The 21,619-nt window shown below is 33.6% G+C and overlaps 2 protein-coding genes and 1 long non-coding RNA gene across 3 annotated transcripts in view; 2 read left to right on the top strand and 1 right to left on the bottom strand.

Annotated features, from left to right (window-relative positions):
• The window catches only part of LOC123667075 (programmed cell death protein 4), a 33,648-nt gene extending 17,480 nt beyond the window's left edge, over positions 1–16,168 (bottom strand). Inside the window, exons 1-2 of the mRNA XM_045601069.1 lie at positions 15,913–16,168; positions 3,792–3,952 (exon numbers count right to left, since the gene is read on the bottom strand). Of these exons, the coding sequence (XP_045457025.1) occupies positions 3,792–3,952; positions 15,913–16,168 (417 nt within the window). The remainder of the gene's footprint in view (positions 1–3,791; positions 3,953–15,912) is intronic.
• Positions 1,373–7,560, top strand: LOC123667077. Its single transcript, XR_006745381.1, has 4 exons — positions 1,373–1,383; positions 2,784–2,789; positions 5,678–5,685; positions 7,482–7,560. It is a non-coding gene; the product is annotated as an uncharacterized LOC123667077 (long non-coding RNA).
• A 480-nt stretch (positions 16,169–16,648) lies between the features above and the next one.
• On the top strand, positions 16,649–18,163 carry LOC123667286. The gene has a single exon (XM_045601242.1). The coding sequence runs from the start codon at positions 16,769–16,771 to the stop codon at positions 18,161–18,163; it is 1,395 nt and encodes a 464-aa protein (XP_045457198.1). The 5' UTR covers positions 16,649–16,768.
• Positions 18,164–21,619: the final 3,456 nt, after the last annotated feature.

Here is a 21,619-nt window from a genome sequence, read left to right as displayed (position 1 = left end):
TTTTGCAATTTTCCCTTTATCTGTGCTATAAAGAAGTTGCTTGGTACCAAATTTCAAGATTCTGAGTTCACGGGAAGTACCCTGTGGGTTTTGATTGCCTTGCGAGTGTCGGAATTTTGAAAAATAAACGGCTGTATCTTTTGGTTTCGTAGGCTTAAAAGTTCGATTTTTTCACACCTAAAAGGGACAGTAGACCTGAGTCACTTCAGCATATCGCAGTCCACTGCTGGACACAGGCCTCCACAAGTTCACGCCCTAAAATGGCGTGAACTCGTGTGTTTTACCCGTAGTCACCACGCTGGGCAGGCGGGTTGGTGACAGCAGGGCTGACTTTGTCGCACCGAAGACGCTTCTGCCCGTCTTCGGGCTGTGTATTAAAAAGACAGCCGGCTTTTCAAGTTCCAAGGTGGTAGTGGAACTTTGTTATCCCTTAGTCTCCTCTTACGACACCCACGGGAAAAGAGGGGGAGGCTATATTCTTTACTGCCGTAACACGGAAGGTCTGAGTATTTGATATGAATTTCAGTTTGATACCTCCACGTGTTCCTGAGAAAAAGGGTCTTGACAGACAGACGGATAATAGTGATATATCTTTATTAAGGACTTTTATACATATGTACATGGCAGTCTTATACTATACTTATCCTATACTAAAACTAACAATTTTAACATTTTTAAATAAACTAAATTACAATACTAAATTATTACTAGATCTAAACTTAATACTACTAAATACAAAGCTTTTGCCTTTTGAGGTACGGAACCCTAACAACAGACTTATTTTCATATTAAACTAAAACTTTGACAAACTCATATTACAAACAATTAACTGAATATTTGTAACGTCATATAACATATTATACGCGTATTTCGTTTAAATAAAGAATTTATTTTTATTATTAAAAAGGATTCACTTTTAAATTTTAATTTATTCAAGTTCCATACTCTACTAGCATCCAAGTCTGCGGCATCGACGCATGGACGACACGACATTTTGTGAACTTAGCTCCTGGTAAAAGAATATTTCAAATAGGTCTTGCACTTTTGATGTGACAACGTCTAACATAAATCGATGAACGCCGGCTGCATGCACGGAAAAGGATGACTCATTGTAGCGTTACTCTCATTGTACGCATGCGCCGCATCTATCTCTCTTCCACTCGATTAGCCTATGCCTCCGAGGAGATGTTTTGTTATGACGTTGTCACGTTAAACTATCGTCCGTCAACCAACTTTACAGACAGCCATTTTTTTTTTTTTATTTATCAAAGGTTGATAATTTATCCGCCATGCTGCTTTAGCTATCTACCAAATATTTCTACTACGAGTAATCGTTAACAGGTGTGTACGATAACGATCAGAAACGAAGGTTTGTATATTCTCGTCAAGTCGCGGTGGGGTTCCACGAGGAAAACACACGGTCTAGAGAAAAATATTTGTAATAATTGTGTTTGCTAGAAAACGAAATAGACCGACTTCAATTACATCGACGAGCAATACAACGTAAGTAGACTAAAAAAAAATTAACAAACGCACTAGTCGCAACTAGGAATTTTAAAGGTCTCCCTCGATTTCTTTGGAATGCCATCATCAGATCATGGTTTCCTTCTGGTGGGTATCTTCTTTCCAACAAAAAAAAGAATCATTAAAATCGGTTCATAAACGGCAATGTTATCCGCAAACAAAAAAATACGGTCGAATTGAGAAACCTCCTCCTTTTTTGAAGTCGGTTAAATGTATAAAAATTTGCTCTAAACGAGAATACGCGGGCGATTCACGACAAAAAGGCGCCACGAAGTTTATCCGGTTTTATCATATTTTTGTTACATACTTAACATTGATTTTATAATTAAGTTAAACATATTTCTAATCTCTATACATAAAACGTCATAACTAATCGCATCGAAATTATAATATGTTCTTCGAGTTTCACACACAATGAGATAACAAGAACAAACACACAACCTACCCCAACAACGCAGTCGGATAACACGCGCCAACTAGGCTAGATGCAATTATAAATACTTACGTAAACGCCTGACCTACCCCACTATGCACTATGCAGCTGGCGATGTTCCAACTTAAGACATCTAAAAATAAATATGACACACACCCTTAGACGTGACAACATTGCGCTAAATACCCCCCTACCCTCTTACCCTAGTGTGATATGACATTCCTTATCTGAATTTGAAAAGTTAAAACTTATCGGAACTCGCTAAATGTTATTAATAATAATAATAGACGAAAAAATAGCCAAATACGCGTTATCAAAGATAACTCAAAAATTAGTCAGATGTAAGTATCAGTATAAAGTTATGAGGTTTTATAATACAACGTAGGTCGACGGAAAAATAGTCAAGTACACGACAATAAGCACCATCTGTCTAAGAATCATCTAGAGTGGCCCATCCAGTAAAAAGTACTGAGGCGACAATACAAAAACACAGTCGAATTGAGAACCTTCTTTTTGGAAGTCGGTTGAAAAGTTAAAACTTATCAAAATACGGTAAATATCAAAACTTAATTAAGGTCAACGTTATATTTACGTCAAACAGTCATTAAATAATAATATGGGCTTTATAAAATCATGTTATGACACCGGAGTTGAAAACAAGGATAAAAAACTTTATGTTGTCTATTTCACTGTATACACAGTCCTAACATTCAAAACTTGTATCATTTTGTCCCCATGTGCTAAATTATATCTTATATATAAAATTCTCGTGTCACAATGTTAGTTACAATATTCCTCCGAAACGGCTGGACCGATTTTTATAAAGTTTTTTGTGCATTTTGGGTAGGTCTGAGAATCGGCCAACAACTATTTTTCATACCCCTAAGTTATAAGGGTGGGATTAAGGGGGTTAATAACATATATGGCAAAACAACGTTTGCGGGGTCAGCTAATTTTTATACAAAATAAATATTTAACAAAATATAATATAACTTATCGCAGATTCGCAATATCGCAAAATTTCTTCCGGCGCATTGGATTTGATTATTTATTTTTATTCACGGCCGAACAAGATAATTTTTTTGCAGTACTTGAAAATGGCGATAATACCCTTATCTTCTAGTGAAGATATATGTATTTTATAAAATATTGAAGCCCATCCCTAGTCTACCTAATAAAGCATCGCTTACTACTTACTAAAGCATCGCTTCACATAATTACGCAAATTAACGACAAGTCGGCTTGAATGTTAGCACTTTCATTTATTCATTTAGCTAACCCTTAATTTATTATTTTTACAATATAAAACATTAATAATACCATTTAAGTGTGTATTTAAATTAAAGGTACGCAAAATATTTTACAAAAATAAACTAAAAACCTGTTTAAAAAACAAGAAAAGGTAAACTTGATTACGAAGGGGATATGACAATTTTTATATTACAACCTTTTGTTTATTGAAAAACCACTTTGGCCCAAGAATCCTACCATGTATCTACTGGTCCAATGCACCAATAATTTTGTAACACTCCAGATTTGCATGCAGGTAAAGTACAGCAAAAAACATTTCCCAAAATTTGGAGCGGTCCAACTGCAGAGGTACCACAATCTTACAGAAGATCATAGCTAAATAGCTATGCTATCAAAGTAGTGCTGTGTTTCTGTTGTGTGTAAGATAATTAGAGCCAAGGGTGGGTGGGGTCTGAAACGTGCTTGCAATGGTACCGCAGGTGTCCATACGCTACGATATATACTTACCATCAGGCACACTGTATGCCTGTTTGTCACCTGTTTTGTATAAAAAAAACCTGTAAAACTAATAATACAAACTCACCACAATTTCCTCAGGATCGGCTTCGATGATCACCTGCTTGAACTCGACGTCGCCGTTGGTAATGGCCTCCGAGTCGTAGTTGGGGTCGTTCGCGTCCTCAACGTACTCCTCGAGGAGTTCCGACCCGGGAGCTCCCCACACACCCTTTCCTCCGGCACCGCCTGAAAAGAAATTTAAATAAATGTGGAGCAGACCGTCCAGGGAAAAACCTCAATCTTACAGAAGAACATAGCTTAAAAATACTGCTTTCAAGCGGTGTTGTGTTTCTGTGGCGAGTAACGTAGTCAGAGCTTCTGGGGAGCGTCAAGGGTAGTAACGCGTTTACGATGCTTCTGGTGTTGCAGGCATCTATAGGCTACGGTATATTGGTTACCATCACAAGAGCTGTAAGCTAGTTTGTCGACCTAGTAGTATAATTTTTTTTTGCGGCTGCCCTCATACATTATATACACTCATATATTAGTGTCAAATTTGACAAACTTATATAAATCTATCAAAAGTAAATCTGATAAAACTTCTTAGTCTTTATTTTTGATCTTACGACATGCACCCATCCCACAAAGCCTTACACAAAGCAAAGTTTCCTGCCCTAACTTAACGATTCTCATAACATAAACTAAGCTCCACTCAGATATTGGCAAATCCTTCAGGGAGCCAAAGTAAAAGAAGAAGAAGAAGAAGAATCTGATAAAATGAACTAAATAATAATTATATGGTTCAGACTAACATAGGCCATCCTGTTATACATATTAAATCTTAGTATTGGATAATATAAAAGTTTAAAAATTAATATAGAAGGATGTCGATTTGTACACACGTTATTAAACTATGTTATTAATACTAATATAAGTAGACTTACTTGAATAAATATTTTTTTTAATTTTTTCGTCTCTACTACAAAAACAAACAAATAATTGTGTTTGCTCGCAAACGAAAAAAAAACCGACTTCAATTACATCGACAAGTAATACAACGTAGATCGACGAAAAAATAGTCAAGCAACTACGCGTTATCAAAGATTACTCAAAAATTAGTTATCCGATCTCGATAAAATTTATATGTGACCACATGATAAGCACCAGCTTTCGATTAAATTAAAAATTATCAAAATCGGTACACCAAGTAAAAAGTTATTACGGATTTTCGAGAGTTTTCCTCGATTTCTCTGGGATCCCATCATCAGATCCTGGTTTCCTTATCACGGTACCAAACTAGGGATATCCCCTTTCCAACAAAAAAAGAATTATCAAAATCGGTACATCCAGTAGAAAGTTATGCGGTATAATACAACGTAGGTCGACGAAAAAAGCGTCAAGTAAAAACGCATTATTAGATATAGCTCGAAAAGTAGTTGTTAGATCTCAAATAAATTTAAATGGGACCAATTGGCACACACAACCTTTCGATTAAAACAAAATTTGTCGAAATCGGTCTACCCGGTCAAAAGTTCTGATGTAACATACATAAAAAAATAAAAAAATAAAAAATACGGTCGAATTGAGAACCTCCTCCTTTTTTGGAAGTCGGTTAAAAAGAGGTTTGTATGGCTGTTTGTCTCTTGTGAGTACAAAACCCGCTTCAAGAGTTCAATGAACACGTGTAGTTTACAAGGCCAATACAGTAGTGATCATTTTGTAATAATCTAACCATGGCTTTAATTTGCCTCAAAGCCTCTTTGTTTACAACATTTACTACATTTTAATATTGACAACGCATCGGCGCAATGGTCACAGCACTGGCTGTTGTGCTCGCGAGTTCGATATCCGATCACTACAAACATTTGTATTGGACATATAGATGTTTGTTGTGGTCTGGGCGTTTGTGCTTGTGTAATGTGTGTTTCCGGATCCCCGACACAGGAGATAATCCTACTGGGGGCCGTTGAGTGTGAAAAGTTAATTTATTTATTTTTGTTAAAGATCATAGATTCGTCTTAACAAGTAAGCTACATATACGTCAAGTAAGTAAATCGATGATAGATAAAGATTTGTAGCTAGACAGCAAAGCTTAATCCTCCACGCTGTTTCATTGCGTGTTACTATGAGTAACGATCGCTATCAGGATTACATGATAACAACCGCGACCGACAGCTTAACATGTTCTTCGAGGCACGGTGGGGATACCCACAAGGACAGACACCCATACCGGAAACAAATATTAGTATCGATGCAAATGGATATCTCGAGCAGGTATCGAACCCGCGACAGCAGTAAGGCAAAAACACGCACCACTACACCAGAACACTTTTTCATATCGTATTAATGTATTATTATTTTAAATAAACGTCGTGTTATTAAGAGCTTACTGAGGAGCGATATTACGTGAGTCACTGATAAGAACTTTGTTTTTCTATACAACTGATAAAGACACGTTATTAATAATAATAATAATACACTTATTTGTATATATACATAGTCTGGCCATAAATACTGTCACAATTAAAAATAAACAAAATATTACATTTGAATTTGGAACGCGTCATTTTTTTTAATATGATTGTGCATTGTTTTTTCATCCCACGTGACATTGGCGAAATGATATGTGTCAAACTGACACAACTTTGTGTTTCTTTTTCATTTTTGCGCCAATACATTGTAAAATATTTTGTCGTTAATCGTCAATGGAGTGGGGTGATCTATTGATAACTGGCCTCAACGTTTAAAGGACTGTATTGCAGCCAATGGAGACCACTTCGAACAAGCTTTATATATTTTAATGGTTTTATATTAATTTATTAAACTAGCGCACTGTAATACTAATAAATATTACGTGCAACAGACAAAATATTTTTTTTTTCTTTATAACAATATTTAAGGCAAGACTCTGTAGTTATCGGCACGGACATACATTTGTAAATCCAAAAGTGCACGCCTCCAATGTGATGAAATGTCCCACATGCGCCTTCAATCCACCACAACATTATTCAATTGAACCAAATAACGCACGGCTCATAATGAGAAGCATTAGAGTGCTTTACGATAGATTTTTTTTGTCTCCTTCTTAATTTTGTCATTGTACGGTTTTTAGTTTACGGAACCAGTATAGTTTACATATCATTGTGAAGATAATTTAATGGAGAATAATTCTGTTATGTTAGAAATGCTCAGAAAATGTAAAGAATATTTAATATTTTAATAAGACATTTGTGCTGTGTGGCTACGGCACTAAAGAATTTAGCCACCCCCTCTCTTCCCGTGGGTGTCGTAAGAGGCGACTAAGGGATAACAAGGTTCCACAACCACATTGGAACTTAAGAAGCCGACCGATGGCGGGATAACCATCCAACTGCTGGCTTTGAAATACACAGGCCGAAGACGGGCAGCAGCGTCTTCGGTGCGACAAAGCCAGTACTGCGGTCACCAACCCGCCTGCCCAGCGTGGTGACTATGGGCAAAACACACGAGTTCACGTTATTTTTGGCGTAAACTTGTGGAGGCCTATGTCCAGCAGTGGACTGTATAGGCTGTAATGATGAATAAGACATTTACAATATTTTGAGAAAGTTGTAGAATCCTCTTTTGATTATGAGCGTAGATGCTTATTTATTGCTGTTTTAAGATAACATAATTATACCTGAGTGACCTGCGGAAGATTTTAGCCCATCAAAAGATATTTACACATAGAGAAGTGGGAAATGGGATAGGAGGGTCTGGGCCTTACTAATTGTTATATCTTTGCATTTTATGAGAGCATTTACCATAGTAATGTATATTTTTTTAACACCATCAGAAAGTAGAGATTTCAACGAACAAAAAAAGTCACCGACTTTTTTCTTTAAAGCTGATAGGTATTTTGACGTGAGAATATTCGATTGAAAATGAGGGCTTTTTTTATATTGAGGTCAAAATGAGAGGAAAAAATAAATATTTTAAATCAAAAAAATTAGTGTGTTTGGGAAATAATAATTGTGTTTGCTGGCAAACGAAAAAAGCCGACTTCAATTTCATCGATAAGTAATACAACATAGGTAGACGAAAAAATAGTCAAGTAAAATCAAAGATTACTCAAAAAGTTGTAATCAGATCTCGATGAAATTTGAGGATGACCACATGAAAAATATCGGCTTTCGATCAAATTCGGTCGGTCAAAATCGGTATTTATTTATATTTATATACACTTTAGCACACCAACACAAAAGTAAAATAAGTTTAATTAGGTAAAAAAATAAATAATAAATTTGCATTAGTTGCAACAGGCGGCCTTATCGCTAAAGCAGCGATTTCTTCCAGGCAACCTTTGGGCAGAGGACTAGAATTGATTGTTATTGGGGATATGGGCGCAAAATAAGTGCTATCAGTCATAAACATAAGTATATATTATATGTATTCATACATACACATATACATACATATACCTACAAATACACCTACACAAATACACACATATACACGTAAACATAAGTATATATTATATATATTCATACATACACATATACATACATATACCTACAAATACACCTACACAAATACACACATATACACGTACACAAATACCTACAAAAACACATAATAATTTGATAACAAAGAAGAATACATACACAGAGAAAAAAATAAATTGATAAACGAATAAATAAGTAAAAAATAAAAATAAAATAATATTACGATGACAAGTACATTGCCTTAGTTAGCCTCTTGAATGATTCCAATGTTTGAGCTCGTCTTATAGTTAGCGGCAACGAATTCCAGAGACGACAGGCTTCAACAGTGAAAGATTTAGAGTAAAAGGTTGAAGAATGATATGGAATCTTTAGGATGAGGTTATTATCAGAGCGGAGAGATCTTTCGTGAGTATCACTAAGAAATTCGAAACGATTTTTTAGATAGGAAGGTGTTAGAGGATTAAATAGGATTGAGTAAAGGAGAGACAGAATGTGAGTATTCCTGCGAAGTCGGATAGGTAGCCACTTGAGCTGTTTGCGAAATTCTGAAACATGGTCATATTTACGTAAACCAAATATGAACCGAATACAGAGATTTTGTAAGCGCTCCAGTTTATTTAATTGTTCCTCATTTAAATTAACAAAACTAGTATCAGCATAGTCAAGAATCGGTAAAAGGAGAGTCTGTGCAAGCATAACTTTAGTGGGAATGGGAAGAAAGTTGCTTAACCTTCTCAGAGACCCAATTGCTGCAAACAGTTTTTTGCTTATAAAGTTTATTTGGTGTATCCAAGATAGGTGTTTGTCAAAAATAATACCAAGATTTTTCACTTGATCGCTTATCGGTATACGTATTTCGTCAACAATCACTGACGGGACCTGTGACCAGATAATGCGTGATATTAATTTCTGGCTACCAATGACAATAACTTGCGTCTTTAAAGGATTGATTTTTAAACTAAATGATTTACTCCAATTTTGTATATTCATAAGATCCTCATTCAGTAAATTAATACATTTAGGCAGATCACTAAGAGAAGTTTGCGAGTAGATTTGGAGGTCAATAGGGTCCGCATACAAATGGTAGAGAGAGTTAATGTGCTTAGTGACAGAAGAAATAAAAAGAGAAAATAATACAGGGGACAACACGCCACCTTGCGGCACGCCAGCATTAATTGTATAATAATTAGAGGAGTATCCCTCAACATGTATGCGTTGCTGACGACCACACAAGTAAGATTGGAACCAGTCAGTCACCTCAGCAGACATGTTCAGAGAACGAAGTACGGCAAGTAGTATGTCAAAATCAACAGTATTAAAAGCATTACTGAAGTCTAGTAATGTTAACACCGTGACAAGTTGATTGTCCATACCAGCTCTGATGTCGTCCGTTATTTTAATTAAAGCAGTAGCCGTACTATGACCACGGCGGAAACCAGACTGAAAAGGATTAAGAAGGTTGTGTCTAGAAAGGAAAGGAGTCAATTGTTGATAAATAAGACGTTCAAAGACTTTTGACAGAAATGGAAGAATAGAAATTGGTCGAAAATCGGAATAAGCACAGGGATTTGATTTTTTAGGTAAAGGGATAATTTGAACATTTTTCCACACGGCAGGAAATTTAGAGGACTGGATAGAAAAGTTAAAAATAGACGTAATTATTGGAGCTATAATGTCAATAATGGGAAGAATCATTCTACGGCTAATACTGTCAGAACCGACGGCATCAGAGCTGATGTTTAAAACGTTTTTCTTAACGTCACTTACAGTGAATTGACAAAAAGTAAAAGCAGGAAAATTTGGAGTGGGTAAGGCTGAAAGTTGATTTAAAGTATTTGATTTAGTTAAATCATCTATGGTAGCAGGAGATAAAAAGTGCCGATTAAGCTGGTCTAAATTTAATTTATTTAGATCAATACTTTGGTGTGTTTTTCCAACTCCAAGTTTCTGTAGGAACTTCCAAATTTTAGAAGTATCAGACTCTTCATTTAAGCGTTCGTGAATGTAGCGTCGTTGCTTATCCCTACAAATTGTATTGCAGCGATTCCTTATTTTTTTATAATTCTCGCAATTTCTTATATTGGGGTTAGCCCTATATTTAGCCTTCGCTTTATTCTTTTTATGTTGTAGAGATTTAATGTCTTCGGTAAGCCAGGGTGCTGGCAAATGCTTTATTCGAACTGGACGAACTGGAGCATGCATGTTGTACAAATCAGTCATAAGTGAATTAAAAATAGCAACTCGTTGATCGATTGTATCAACAGATTGAATCACAGACCAATCGATCCTGTTTGCATCTTCACGCAAGCTGTTAAGGTCCATACCACCAAAGTTACGAAGCAGAAGGATCCTTGACTTAGCCTTCGGAGGTTTTATTTTGTACGAAAGGAAAAGAAGATCATGATAAGAAAATGCACAAGCATTACACTGTCCATGATTTTCTACATGGTCAGTGGAAGAAACTATAATTAAGTCTAGAAGAGAGGGAGTAGAATTTGGAGAAGAGTGCGTGGCAGCAAGTGGAAGGATATTTAAATTAGACCTAGAAATAATAGTATTAAGTTTTAAAGATTTGTAATCATTTTTCAACAAGCATGTGTTAAAATCTCCCATTAAAATAGTGTGACTGTACTGAGGAGTAAATTGTTCTAAAAGGCTTTCAAGATGAGAAAAGTAGTCAATAGAGAGAGAAGGATTATAAAAAACACATAAAAGAATCTTAGAGTGAGAAAGAGTTAATTCTAAGAATAGATGTTCCGCACAAGGATTGTTTTGAGGTGCTGACATACTGACAATGTTATAAGGTATATAGGAACGCAAATATATGGCAACACCCCCACCAACTCGATGTATGCGGTCATTTCGAATTAACTGAAAACCCGGTAGAGAATAAGAAGTTGAAGGTAAACAAGGTTTAAGCCACGACTCAGAGACAAGGATAGCGTGTAGATTTATGTTATCAAATGAGGCCAAAAGGTCAGGATAATGTGCAGGAATACTCTGAGCGTTTATATGAACAACATTAAAATTCTTTGGAAAAAGTGAAAAATTAGAATTAAGACATTCGTTGAGTGTTGGGATACTTTGAAAACTGTCTTCACTATTTGTTTCTGTAGAAGAAGAGAAAGACAGAAACGCATCATTGTCATCATATAAATTACTGTTATTCATCGTAATTTAATGTAACACGTAACAAATATAGGTATTATATATAAAGTATATCTAAAATAATAACAGCAAATAATAATAATATTAATAAAATAATAATAAACAAAATATATATTATAATATAATTATTAGTCTTACCCGCCAGCTGTGGAGAAAACATAATACATTTTGTTCATTTGAGTAAATAAATTAGGAAATGAATTTAATACACTAAACTATTTCAATAATAAAATAATAAATAAAAAATTAAAAATAGGTCCTGCCTACCTCAAAAAATAGAAAAAAAAACACAAAAAAAAATATTAAAAGATAAGTTCATAAAACATGAATATTGCACTACCAAAAACATTCTTTTTAAAAACATTTTTAAAATTAAAATGTTGTACTTGTTAAAAAACAAAAGTTAAATTAGTGATCAAATATTGACTAAAATAAAAATAAATAACAATACGACATTACTTAATTATAACTAAATTACATCAATATTTAACTTTCCTAATTAAATACAAAAGAGTAAAAGTGGTTTATATTGTAATACAAAATGGATAAAATACAGTAATTGAGACTACAACTTGCTATGTATTTGAATTGAGAAGAAGAAAAAAATAAACAATGTAACGCGGGTAGATTAGTAATAAAAGTGACAATGAAATCATAAAAAAAGAAAATAAATAACAATAAGACATTACCTCATTAAAACTTAAAACCAAACCACATCAACATTTAGCCCTCCTAATCAAATAAAAAGAGTAAAAGTGGTTTTATATTGTAGTACAATATTGATAAAAATACAGTAATCGAAACTACAACTAGTTATGCATTTGAATTGAGAGAAAAAAAAAAAATGTAATGTGGGTAGATTAGTAATAAAACTGACAATGAAATCATAAAAAATAAGAATAAATAACAATAAAACATTACTTAATTCAAACTAAATTACACCAATATTTAGCTTTCCTAATTAAATAAAAAAGAGTAACAGTGGTTTTATATTGTAATACAATACTACAATTTGTTATGTATTTCAGTTGAGATAAAAAAAAAAAAAAATGTAATGTGGGTAGATTAGTAATACAACTGACAATGAAATCAAGGTAAGCAGACATATAAACAAAAGCATTATACACTATTTTCTTGTTATTCGCTTTGTGCGAGGAGGGATCGTTTTACTGTCCGCACTTTTGGAACCGGCATCCACTTTATCCCCGCTTAGTGTCCTATTCGGTGAATGAGAAATAGCTTTCAGGTCACAAGATGATTCCACCTGGTGTCTCGATCCATCTGCAGTCACCACATAGATGCGGCCTTCACGGGTCCAGCACTTTCCAATACCGTAGCGCTGTCGTGCAGTTAAAAATATATCGTGCCTAGCCTTGGTGAGAAACTCCGACTGCGTTATACCAGTGCCCTTGAATTTGGTTTTGGCGAACCATACTTTATCCCGGACACTGATATCTGTAAACTTTACGACAATCGGTCGGCTTCTGTTATCAGAGGGTCTGCCAAGACGATACGAGAGTTTGATGCTTGAACTGGAAAAGTTAGGCAGATCCAAGTATTCTGCGATTAGAGAGGTTACTCGAGCAGTGGTATCTTCAGATTTTTCTTCTTTAACACCGTGCAAGAGAATCATATTACGCCGTTTTTTCATTTCCAGGCGATCCATTTCCCTGCTAAGAAACTCAACCTGGCGGTGTAGTGCAGATAATGTAGTAAATATAAATTCTTTAAAGCTGTTGAATTCTGCTGCTAGAGAGACTGCGGTGACTGGCGATGTCAATTTTTGTAATTCCTGCTGGAATTCACTCATTCTTGCTTTAAACATATCAGCCATCTCAGACAGTGTATCTTTTACTGACTCCATTGCGTTCTTTGTTATATTAGAATAGTGAATATATAAGGAAATGTACAGCTGGTAGGTAAAACACTCTATATATGCATAATTATTTCAAAAAATACACTTAAAAACCTTTTAAACTATTTAATTATTAAAGAGCTTAAAAATCACGACTACTTATTTTACTCCTACCCGACCGTGATTATACACTATATACACCCAGTTATGCGAATTTTCGCGGGTGTCCCTCGATTTTTCTGGGATCCCATCATCAGATCCTGGTTTCCTTATGATGGTACCACACTTAGGATATCTCCTTTCCAACAAAAAAAAAATTATTCAAAATCGTTTCATAAACGACGAAGTTATCCCCGAACATACATTAATATATATATATATATATATATATTATACATAGGCCACTTACCGAGGAAGGCTATAAGGCTATATAATATTATAGTACGCTTTTTTTTTCTTAAAATTAACGCGGGGTAAGCCGCGGGGCACAGTTAATTAGCGATAATTATATTAAAAGTACATAGTGTAACATTTATTTATTCAAACATTGTGTAGTAACTGCGCAGTAACGTTACACTATCTAAAGACATTATCGGCAAATTATCCGCAGATTATAATAAGTAAGATGTAAAATCGCTTTGGAAATATATGTATGTACAGGTGGGTTACGTGATCCCTTCGGAGGGTGTGACCGATCCATACACATTTACACCGCTTTATGTGGTGGTTGATAGGGGTCTCTTTGCAGTTTCATTAGGTGGTCGTTTGATATTTATCTCGGACCCCCGATGCCAATGATCTGTCGTAGGCATCGGTTGATGAAGACCTGGATTGGCTGTGTGATGAATTTAGTAACCTTCGATGTCTCGCATCCGTACAGAAGAACGGTCTTAACGTTGGAACGAAAGATTTCGAGTTTCACTCTTAGTGTCAGCTTCCCTGACTTCCATACGGGTCGTAACTGAGAGAAGGCTGCCCTCGCTTTGGCAATTCCTCCAGAATCCGACACGACACTACCGAGGTATGCTGTAAAACTTTGAACGCGTTCTAATGGCTAAGGTTGTTTCCCACGGCACGTCTCGCCTAGCCGCCTCCTGCTGTAAATCTGACGGCATGGTCCAGGTCGTCAAGCTGGTTTATCAGGCCCTCTCTATGCGTCGAGGCTTGCCATCGTTCGTTCTATATATAGTATGTATTACATTATTTATGTAAATAAATTACTTGGCTTTTCAGTATTTTTTATCTATTATATAATATATTATTATTACATTATTTATTTATAATGTATGTTAATTTCGTCCTTGTTAAATATTGTTTATTTGATAAGTAGTGTCTTATTATATAATTTTTAAAACTTCGTAACATTTGTTACAAATTGTGTATATTTGATAATTTCGTAACTATCTACTTATTATTATTATTGTTATTTTATTTTATAGCATATAGGTACACACGATCGTCTGCCCCCACGATAAGCAACTTAAGACTTGTTATAGGTAACAGCCGGCTAATATAGCTACATATTTTTGGAAGTACAACTTCTTTAGGCACGCTTGACTTAGAGAGTAAGCGGGTGAATGTTATAAGTTAGAAGATAGAAAGAGAGAGTTATGTTACATATATTACTGTAGAGATAATTAAAGAAGTTTTACTTCAGTCGTGCGGTAAAGCGCACTGGTTTTGTTTTAATGATAAATAATAAGCCTAAGTCTTAATTAATAAATTTTTACCAGGTGTCGAGATTTTGACCCTATTTTTTTTATTCTAAAGCTGCTGATTGTCAATTTTTTGCCATTTAATTTTGATCGAAATCTGTATTTCATCATTCATCTGTATCCGACTTCTCATTTTCTGGTCAAATAAATTGAAGTCGGTGTGTTTTCGTTTGCAAGCAAATAATCGTAATTTAAAAATGTGTTAAAGTAGTGCCATACTGTAATAAAAGTATAATAAAAATAAATTAATTTACGTAAAAATCAATAAACAAATATATGTTACGACTTAAATTCGATTATTATTGAAGATATCTATTTCCGTCGTATAAAAATACAAAAATTGTCAAGGACAAATGCAAAATAACAAACACATCATGATTAGAGGCGCGTTAAATTTACTATAAAACTTGTTTACGAAATTGTAATAACTAGCTTTTCGTCCGCGACATCGCTCGTATCGATTACACAATTTCGATGTCACTCAAAGATATCGTAACATTATACTGGGGTAAGAATTTTTTTAATAGTAGAATATATTTAAAAAAAAATTGATTATTTTTTTTAATTCATATAAAATTCACTTTTTTATTAAAAAAAATACATCGCTAATAATTTATTTCTATCTACAAACCGCGTTAGATAAATATGTTCAAAATAGCCTTGGACGACGAAAGTTGTTTACAAGCGGCTATTGCATAACAAGTCATTCAACTATCATACCGTCTGATTAGTGACCTACGGCAATCGAAACGGCACCCTTTTAGATTTTAAAATTTAATCGTAACTGCGCAAAAGCTGACTGCGTTTGCGTGACCTTGTAAACGACGCTAAAAATGCCGCAACGTAAATACATAACACACCATAATATTATTATACCGGTGCGTTCTAAACTAATGTTATGTTATAACCTGAACGAACTCTGAGATGTACATTAGTTACGTTCCAGAACTTTCTCCGGTTCGATATGATATAAATATTATCGTATTGGCTGAAAATAGCGCTTACCTTTCTTAGGCAGCCCTCTGCCATGACCGTTGCGGGGACGTCGGCTGTTTTTCCAACTACGATATTTCGGGAGCGGTGTCGTTACCGGACTCGGGCCTTCCTTGCTATTACTGCGAGCGTACTTCTTATGCTTGCGACGCAACTTCTCCGTGTGGGAGGTAGCGGCGTCTCCGGCCCCGTCCGCGACTTGTTTCTCCACCGCATTTTCGTCCACCGCCACGTTTTCCGAATCAGACGCGACTCGATCTACTTCCATTATGTCCAGAGACCGGCTCCCGGAGGGATAACTTGTATAAAATATGTTGTATCGCAATCTAAAGCGAATCCAATTGGATCCCTGTTGGATAGGAGCTTTAGTAGTTGCAAGTTAGATTCATAAACAATAGAGGCTTATAAAGCGAACGTATTTATGTACAGCATGCACTCTACCTATTTGTTTTGAGAGCACATTGACGTGAAGTTAGCAAAATAACATAATACCAATAACAAGTTTACCAACCCTCACCAATAAATAGTTATAGGTCAAGGTGATACCTATTAAAAAAAAAAATTACAAAACAAGTACGTATGTAAACTGTTGTGTAGATATAAAATGAGTTTAGTATGAAAAAAAACGTTTAGAAGAATAGCAAGAAAATATTGTATTTAGTCTCAACACTGTCAGCCTATAATTAATAAATTTGTTGTAGCGATATTGTAGTTTGTATGTTATAGTTGTCTATGGTTGTTAACTTTATCTGTGTCTGTCGTTTTGCTTGTTGACATTTATTAAATTGTTATTGTGATTCTAAAATTTCTGTAGTCCTTTATTTTTAATTTTAAATAATAAAACGCATTATTTTAGATATGTATAATTATGAAACAGCAACAAGAAAATTATTTTAAATCCAAATTTCATCTACTAAATTCGCAAGAGAGCTCAGAAGAAATTATTTGGTCGTGCAGTGATTCAAGTGACTACGAAAATTATTCTTATAATGAAATTAACTTAAAACCAGGCAAGAGGAAAAGAAAACCAGTGAAGATCAAGAAAAATGTATCTAATAATACTTCTAATCTTGATGTAACTATTGTTGACGGTACTAAAACCACTAATGGAAAGAAAATTCAAAAATTTCCTGATGGTGTTAATTTAGGTTGCAAATCTCCTATTTTGACGAGTTCTCAACGATTCGCGCCATTTAAAAGTATTAAATCGCCAGTAATTAATCTAAATAGTAAAGAAAATAAACAAGTAAGTCCTGTATTATTTCTCAAAAATGGTCCACAGAAAAGTTTACCTAAAGTAAGGAAAAAACTATTTGATCACAATAGTATAAATATAGAGAAACATCGAGAAAGAAGCGTATCACCAGTTTTAACGTGTACGGAAAATGTATTAAAGAAATCTAAGACAAGCGACAACCCAAAAATACCCAACAGTATTAAAAACAACAATGACAAATTTAGTACAGATATAATAATAAATAAAAAAGTTACTAATACTAATATACCTAAAGACGTGCCATACGAAGAATGTAAAATTAATAATCATCAAACAAAGCTAGAATCACAGGTTTTAAGTAGTCATAGAAATAAACAACACGAATTACATAATTCAACTCAAGACATAAATATAAGTATAGATAATAAAATGAAAAGTGTAGCATTAAAAGATAAAATTAAATCATACTTTGACAGTCATTTCAGCTCTACGTCACAATCACAAAATTCAATAAGTGAATATGACTCAAAGAACAGTTCGAAAAGCAATGACGATATTGAAATCATCAATTCTTTGACAGACGAAAAGCCACTAAATGTTAAACTAGAAAACCGATCCGATCAATCATCGGATAGCTTAAAATGTTATAATGATAGCTACGTACATAAAACAAAAAAGGTTAAGTACAAAAAAGATGGATTAGCGTTTCGTTTAAATGCGTTATTAAAAAAACAAAATGCAAGCAATTCTCTATGGTATCATGAAAGATATTTGGCAGCAAATTCAAACTTTATTGTTCCTAGGGAAGATTTTGTTGCATTTCGAATTGAAAATGTTTCTTTCAAATATGGTTGTTACTTACTTGACGTTTTAGATATAAATAACGAACTTTGTTTAGTTTTTATTAGTAATTCATATGTTAAAAGCAATACTATGGCAAAAGATGCAATTTTTAAACTTTATAGGCCATATAAAATGTTACAATTTGAGAAACATAAATTATATATAAATGTTTGTAAATATGAATGTGTTGTATTAAAAAAATAAATGACAATGAATTTAAGTAAACTAACTTTTTTGTTTATTTAGCACCATCCTTAACATCACAAATATTTAAAAAATAAAGGAAATAATTATTATTTGCTTAGAAACAAAAAAAAAGAAAAAAGAAAAACGGGCTTGAATTGACATAGACATGTAATACAATAATCTAAATTTTATTTTGAAAACATCATCATCATCATTTCAGTCTATCGCAGTCCACTGCTGGACATAGACCTCTAAGTTCGTGACAAAAATGGCGCGAACTCATGTGTGTTGCCCTTATTCTTTAATGTCGTAGCCACACCGCTTACATAATTTTGGGATAGCGCTGATACTCTTCAAACTGCTGAATCGATTTTTACCAAACATAGCTTAGAACCACCATAAAGAAACTCGCCTTTACGAAAAAAAAAAAAAAAACGGCACGGTCCATCCGATTCAGAGCTACGATGCTTCAGAGACGCAGATAGGGAAATTTAAATTATTTATTTTAAATTAATAAACATATCTCCACTAATACTTGGAAAATCTCCCTAAAAACATAGGAAAGAAAATTAATAGAACTGGCAACACTTAAGAAAATATTTCATCGAGTACATACTGCGAGTTTTTAGTCAATATTTTCGGCCAGTAAATTATCGCGGAGCGTAAACTGTTCTATTTTCGTGGGCGGTACACATTTTTATGGGTTTTTGGTATTACTGTAAAGATTTTATTTTCCTTTATTCATTGTAATTTAAGTTTTTTTCTAAGTGCACGAGTATTGATTGGCTGATCTAAAAAGGTATGTACATACTAAATAAATTAATTAAATGTTGTATATATATATATATATTTAAAATGTTTTTATACATAAAAAATTTTTTTTTGGTGATGAACATATTTTTAATATATAATATTATTATTGCTACGTTTGCCGTTACCTTAGTTACCTGTATCGATACTTTTTTTCCAAATTTGACAAAAATAAAAAAGATAATACTTATGAAGAGATTATAAGTTTCATATTAGATATTAAAAGCTTTTGTTTAATTTTAGCTAGACAGTCACCTTATTTTAACTCGTATTAAATTTTGATCAATAACTCCTCCGTTTAACGCAAACAAACAGTCAATCTTTTTATATCGCATTCCAATTTCAACAGCGAAATTTTGGATGTATGTTTGTTCGTCTTTCACGCATAAGCTGCTAAACCAATTGGTTCGAAACTTAATATTGTAATTGTAGTGAGTAGTAAATGTAGTATAGAAATCTGCAGAAACAAATAGACTACTTTTATTCTTGTTATAGATATTTAATTTTTGTATTTGAACTTAGCGAGTAAAACTGCTAGTCAAAGCTAGTATATATGTTTATATACAGCTGTAATTTTTAATTTTGAGTAAATAATAGTTACAAAGGATGAATGATTGGTGACTTTATTCAGTAAAAAAAAAAAAAAAATTAAAAAAGTCAAAAAAGCGCTAAACAAGCGTACTTGATAATAGATTAAAAATAATTATTCAGCAAATTATTTCATACCTTTATCGTGGAAGGCTTTAGGCCTCAAGCTATATATTATTTTAGTAGATATCTTATTTTCTAAAATTAAAACAGATAAAACCGCAGAGTATAGCAAGTAAAAAGTAATTAAAAAATAAAAACGCGCCAAGCAAATTTTTATAAGAAAAAAAAAAATAATATAACCTTAAACATTATATATATATTGATGGGAAGTTATTGTTAACTTTACATTATCGGAATATTTCCACAGGGCTGTTGACTAATTGGGAAGCTTTCAAGCTTTGACCATAAATACGGTTATTTTGTTTGGTAAAATATTGCTCAATTGTAAAAATTTTATCATCCGTAAAGAAAAATTTTCCGTGACCTCCCTTTGCGTAGCGCCTAAGTATATATATTTTTTTTAGTTTACCACCCTATTCTTTTTAAATTATTAGTTAAGAAATGACCAGTGCGTCTCTTATGGGCTGCAAGTCCTAAGTGATCTTTTAAAATACACGACATGGTTCTGAGTGCTTCTTCTTCTTTTAAAATCTTTTGCTTTCGGACAGGATTTCTTCAAACTCTTTCTCTTACTGCTTTGATCGGCTTTTTCGTACGAGCACTACGTGGACGGCCAGATCTTTTTCTGTCACAAACAGAGAACGTTTCATTATACCTATCAATAGCCAAACAGCGCTAGACAAATATTTAATTACACAAGCCTATGGAGAGTTTTAAAATTTGTATTTAGCTCTATACTTACTTTATGTAATGCAACCACAGTGATCCGGTTCTCTTTATCACCCCACTCCAATTTAATATCACAAAATATTTTATAATGTATTGGCGCGAAAATGAGAAAACACAACGAATAATCATATAAAAATGACAGATCCCAAATTCAAATGTAATATTTTGTTTATTTTTAATTGTAACAGTATTTATGGCCAGACTGTGTACCTATAATTTTAATTCATTTAGAAATAATAAATAAATATTGTTAGCGTAACCACTGTCTAGACGCCCTCGGCCCTCATGTCATTAAAATAAGCAAAACAATGGCCTCCCATCCCCCTTCGGTGTTTATACTTGAATGATAATAGGTACTTGAATGAACCCTAACCTAGATCACAGATTAGGCTGAGGGCTTTCGGGGGAGAGGACTGCTACAGATTTTTTTAGCAAGATATTTATTACTGTATCCCGTCGCAAACAATGCTCCAATTTTTCTATATAGTCTTCATCTGTAAACAGCAGATACAATCTTAGCAGAGTAGAATTAGTGATTACCTATATTTGTTCCCATGCTCCCTTAGTAAACAACTTTAATAATATTGACGGCAATATGGCGGCCTAATGTCAGTAATATGAAACTAATAAGCTTTGTCATAATAAACACTGGTTTTTGCGCAGTAACTTTTGTAATTAACTTCTATACATATATGTTATAGGTACAATATTAATACTATAAATAGCTTAAACATATGTCCATTGCGAACCCGTGTGAATTTAATGTATGATATAAACAATTAAAAAAAAATAGGACATATGTGATGTGACCGCAGACAACTACGGAATTACGAAAATTAAAAAAAAAAACTATGTCAAATTTTACAAAATGGACGCTTAATAAATTTAAGTGAAAAAAAAAATAATTAAAAAATTAAATGACATTGAAATACTCTAAAAAGAATAAAATAAACTTATACTATAAACATACAACGTCGTTACACAATTTATAAGATATAAAAGCTAAATAATAAAAATAAAAAAAAAAATCATCAGTTTTAATACACCCAATATATACCTACATAAAAAATATAGTCGAACTGTGAACCTCATCCTTATGTTGAAGTCAATTAAAATGTGGGCAATCTTTCACTATCTTTGCTATAAATTACAATCTATAGAAGACAGGGTTCATCTGCAATTTGTATTCAGGTCGACAACTGCTCGAGTCTTTCATATTTTTAT

This window comes from Melitaea cinxia, chromosome 27 (assembly GCF_905220565.1).
Source record: "Melitaea cinxia chromosome 27, ilMelCinx1.1, whole genome shotgun sequence".
NCBI lineage: Eukaryota > Metazoa > Arthropoda > Insecta > Lepidoptera > Nymphalidae > Melitaea > Melitaea cinxia.
This window is presented reverse-complemented; position numbering and strand designations above follow the sequence as displayed.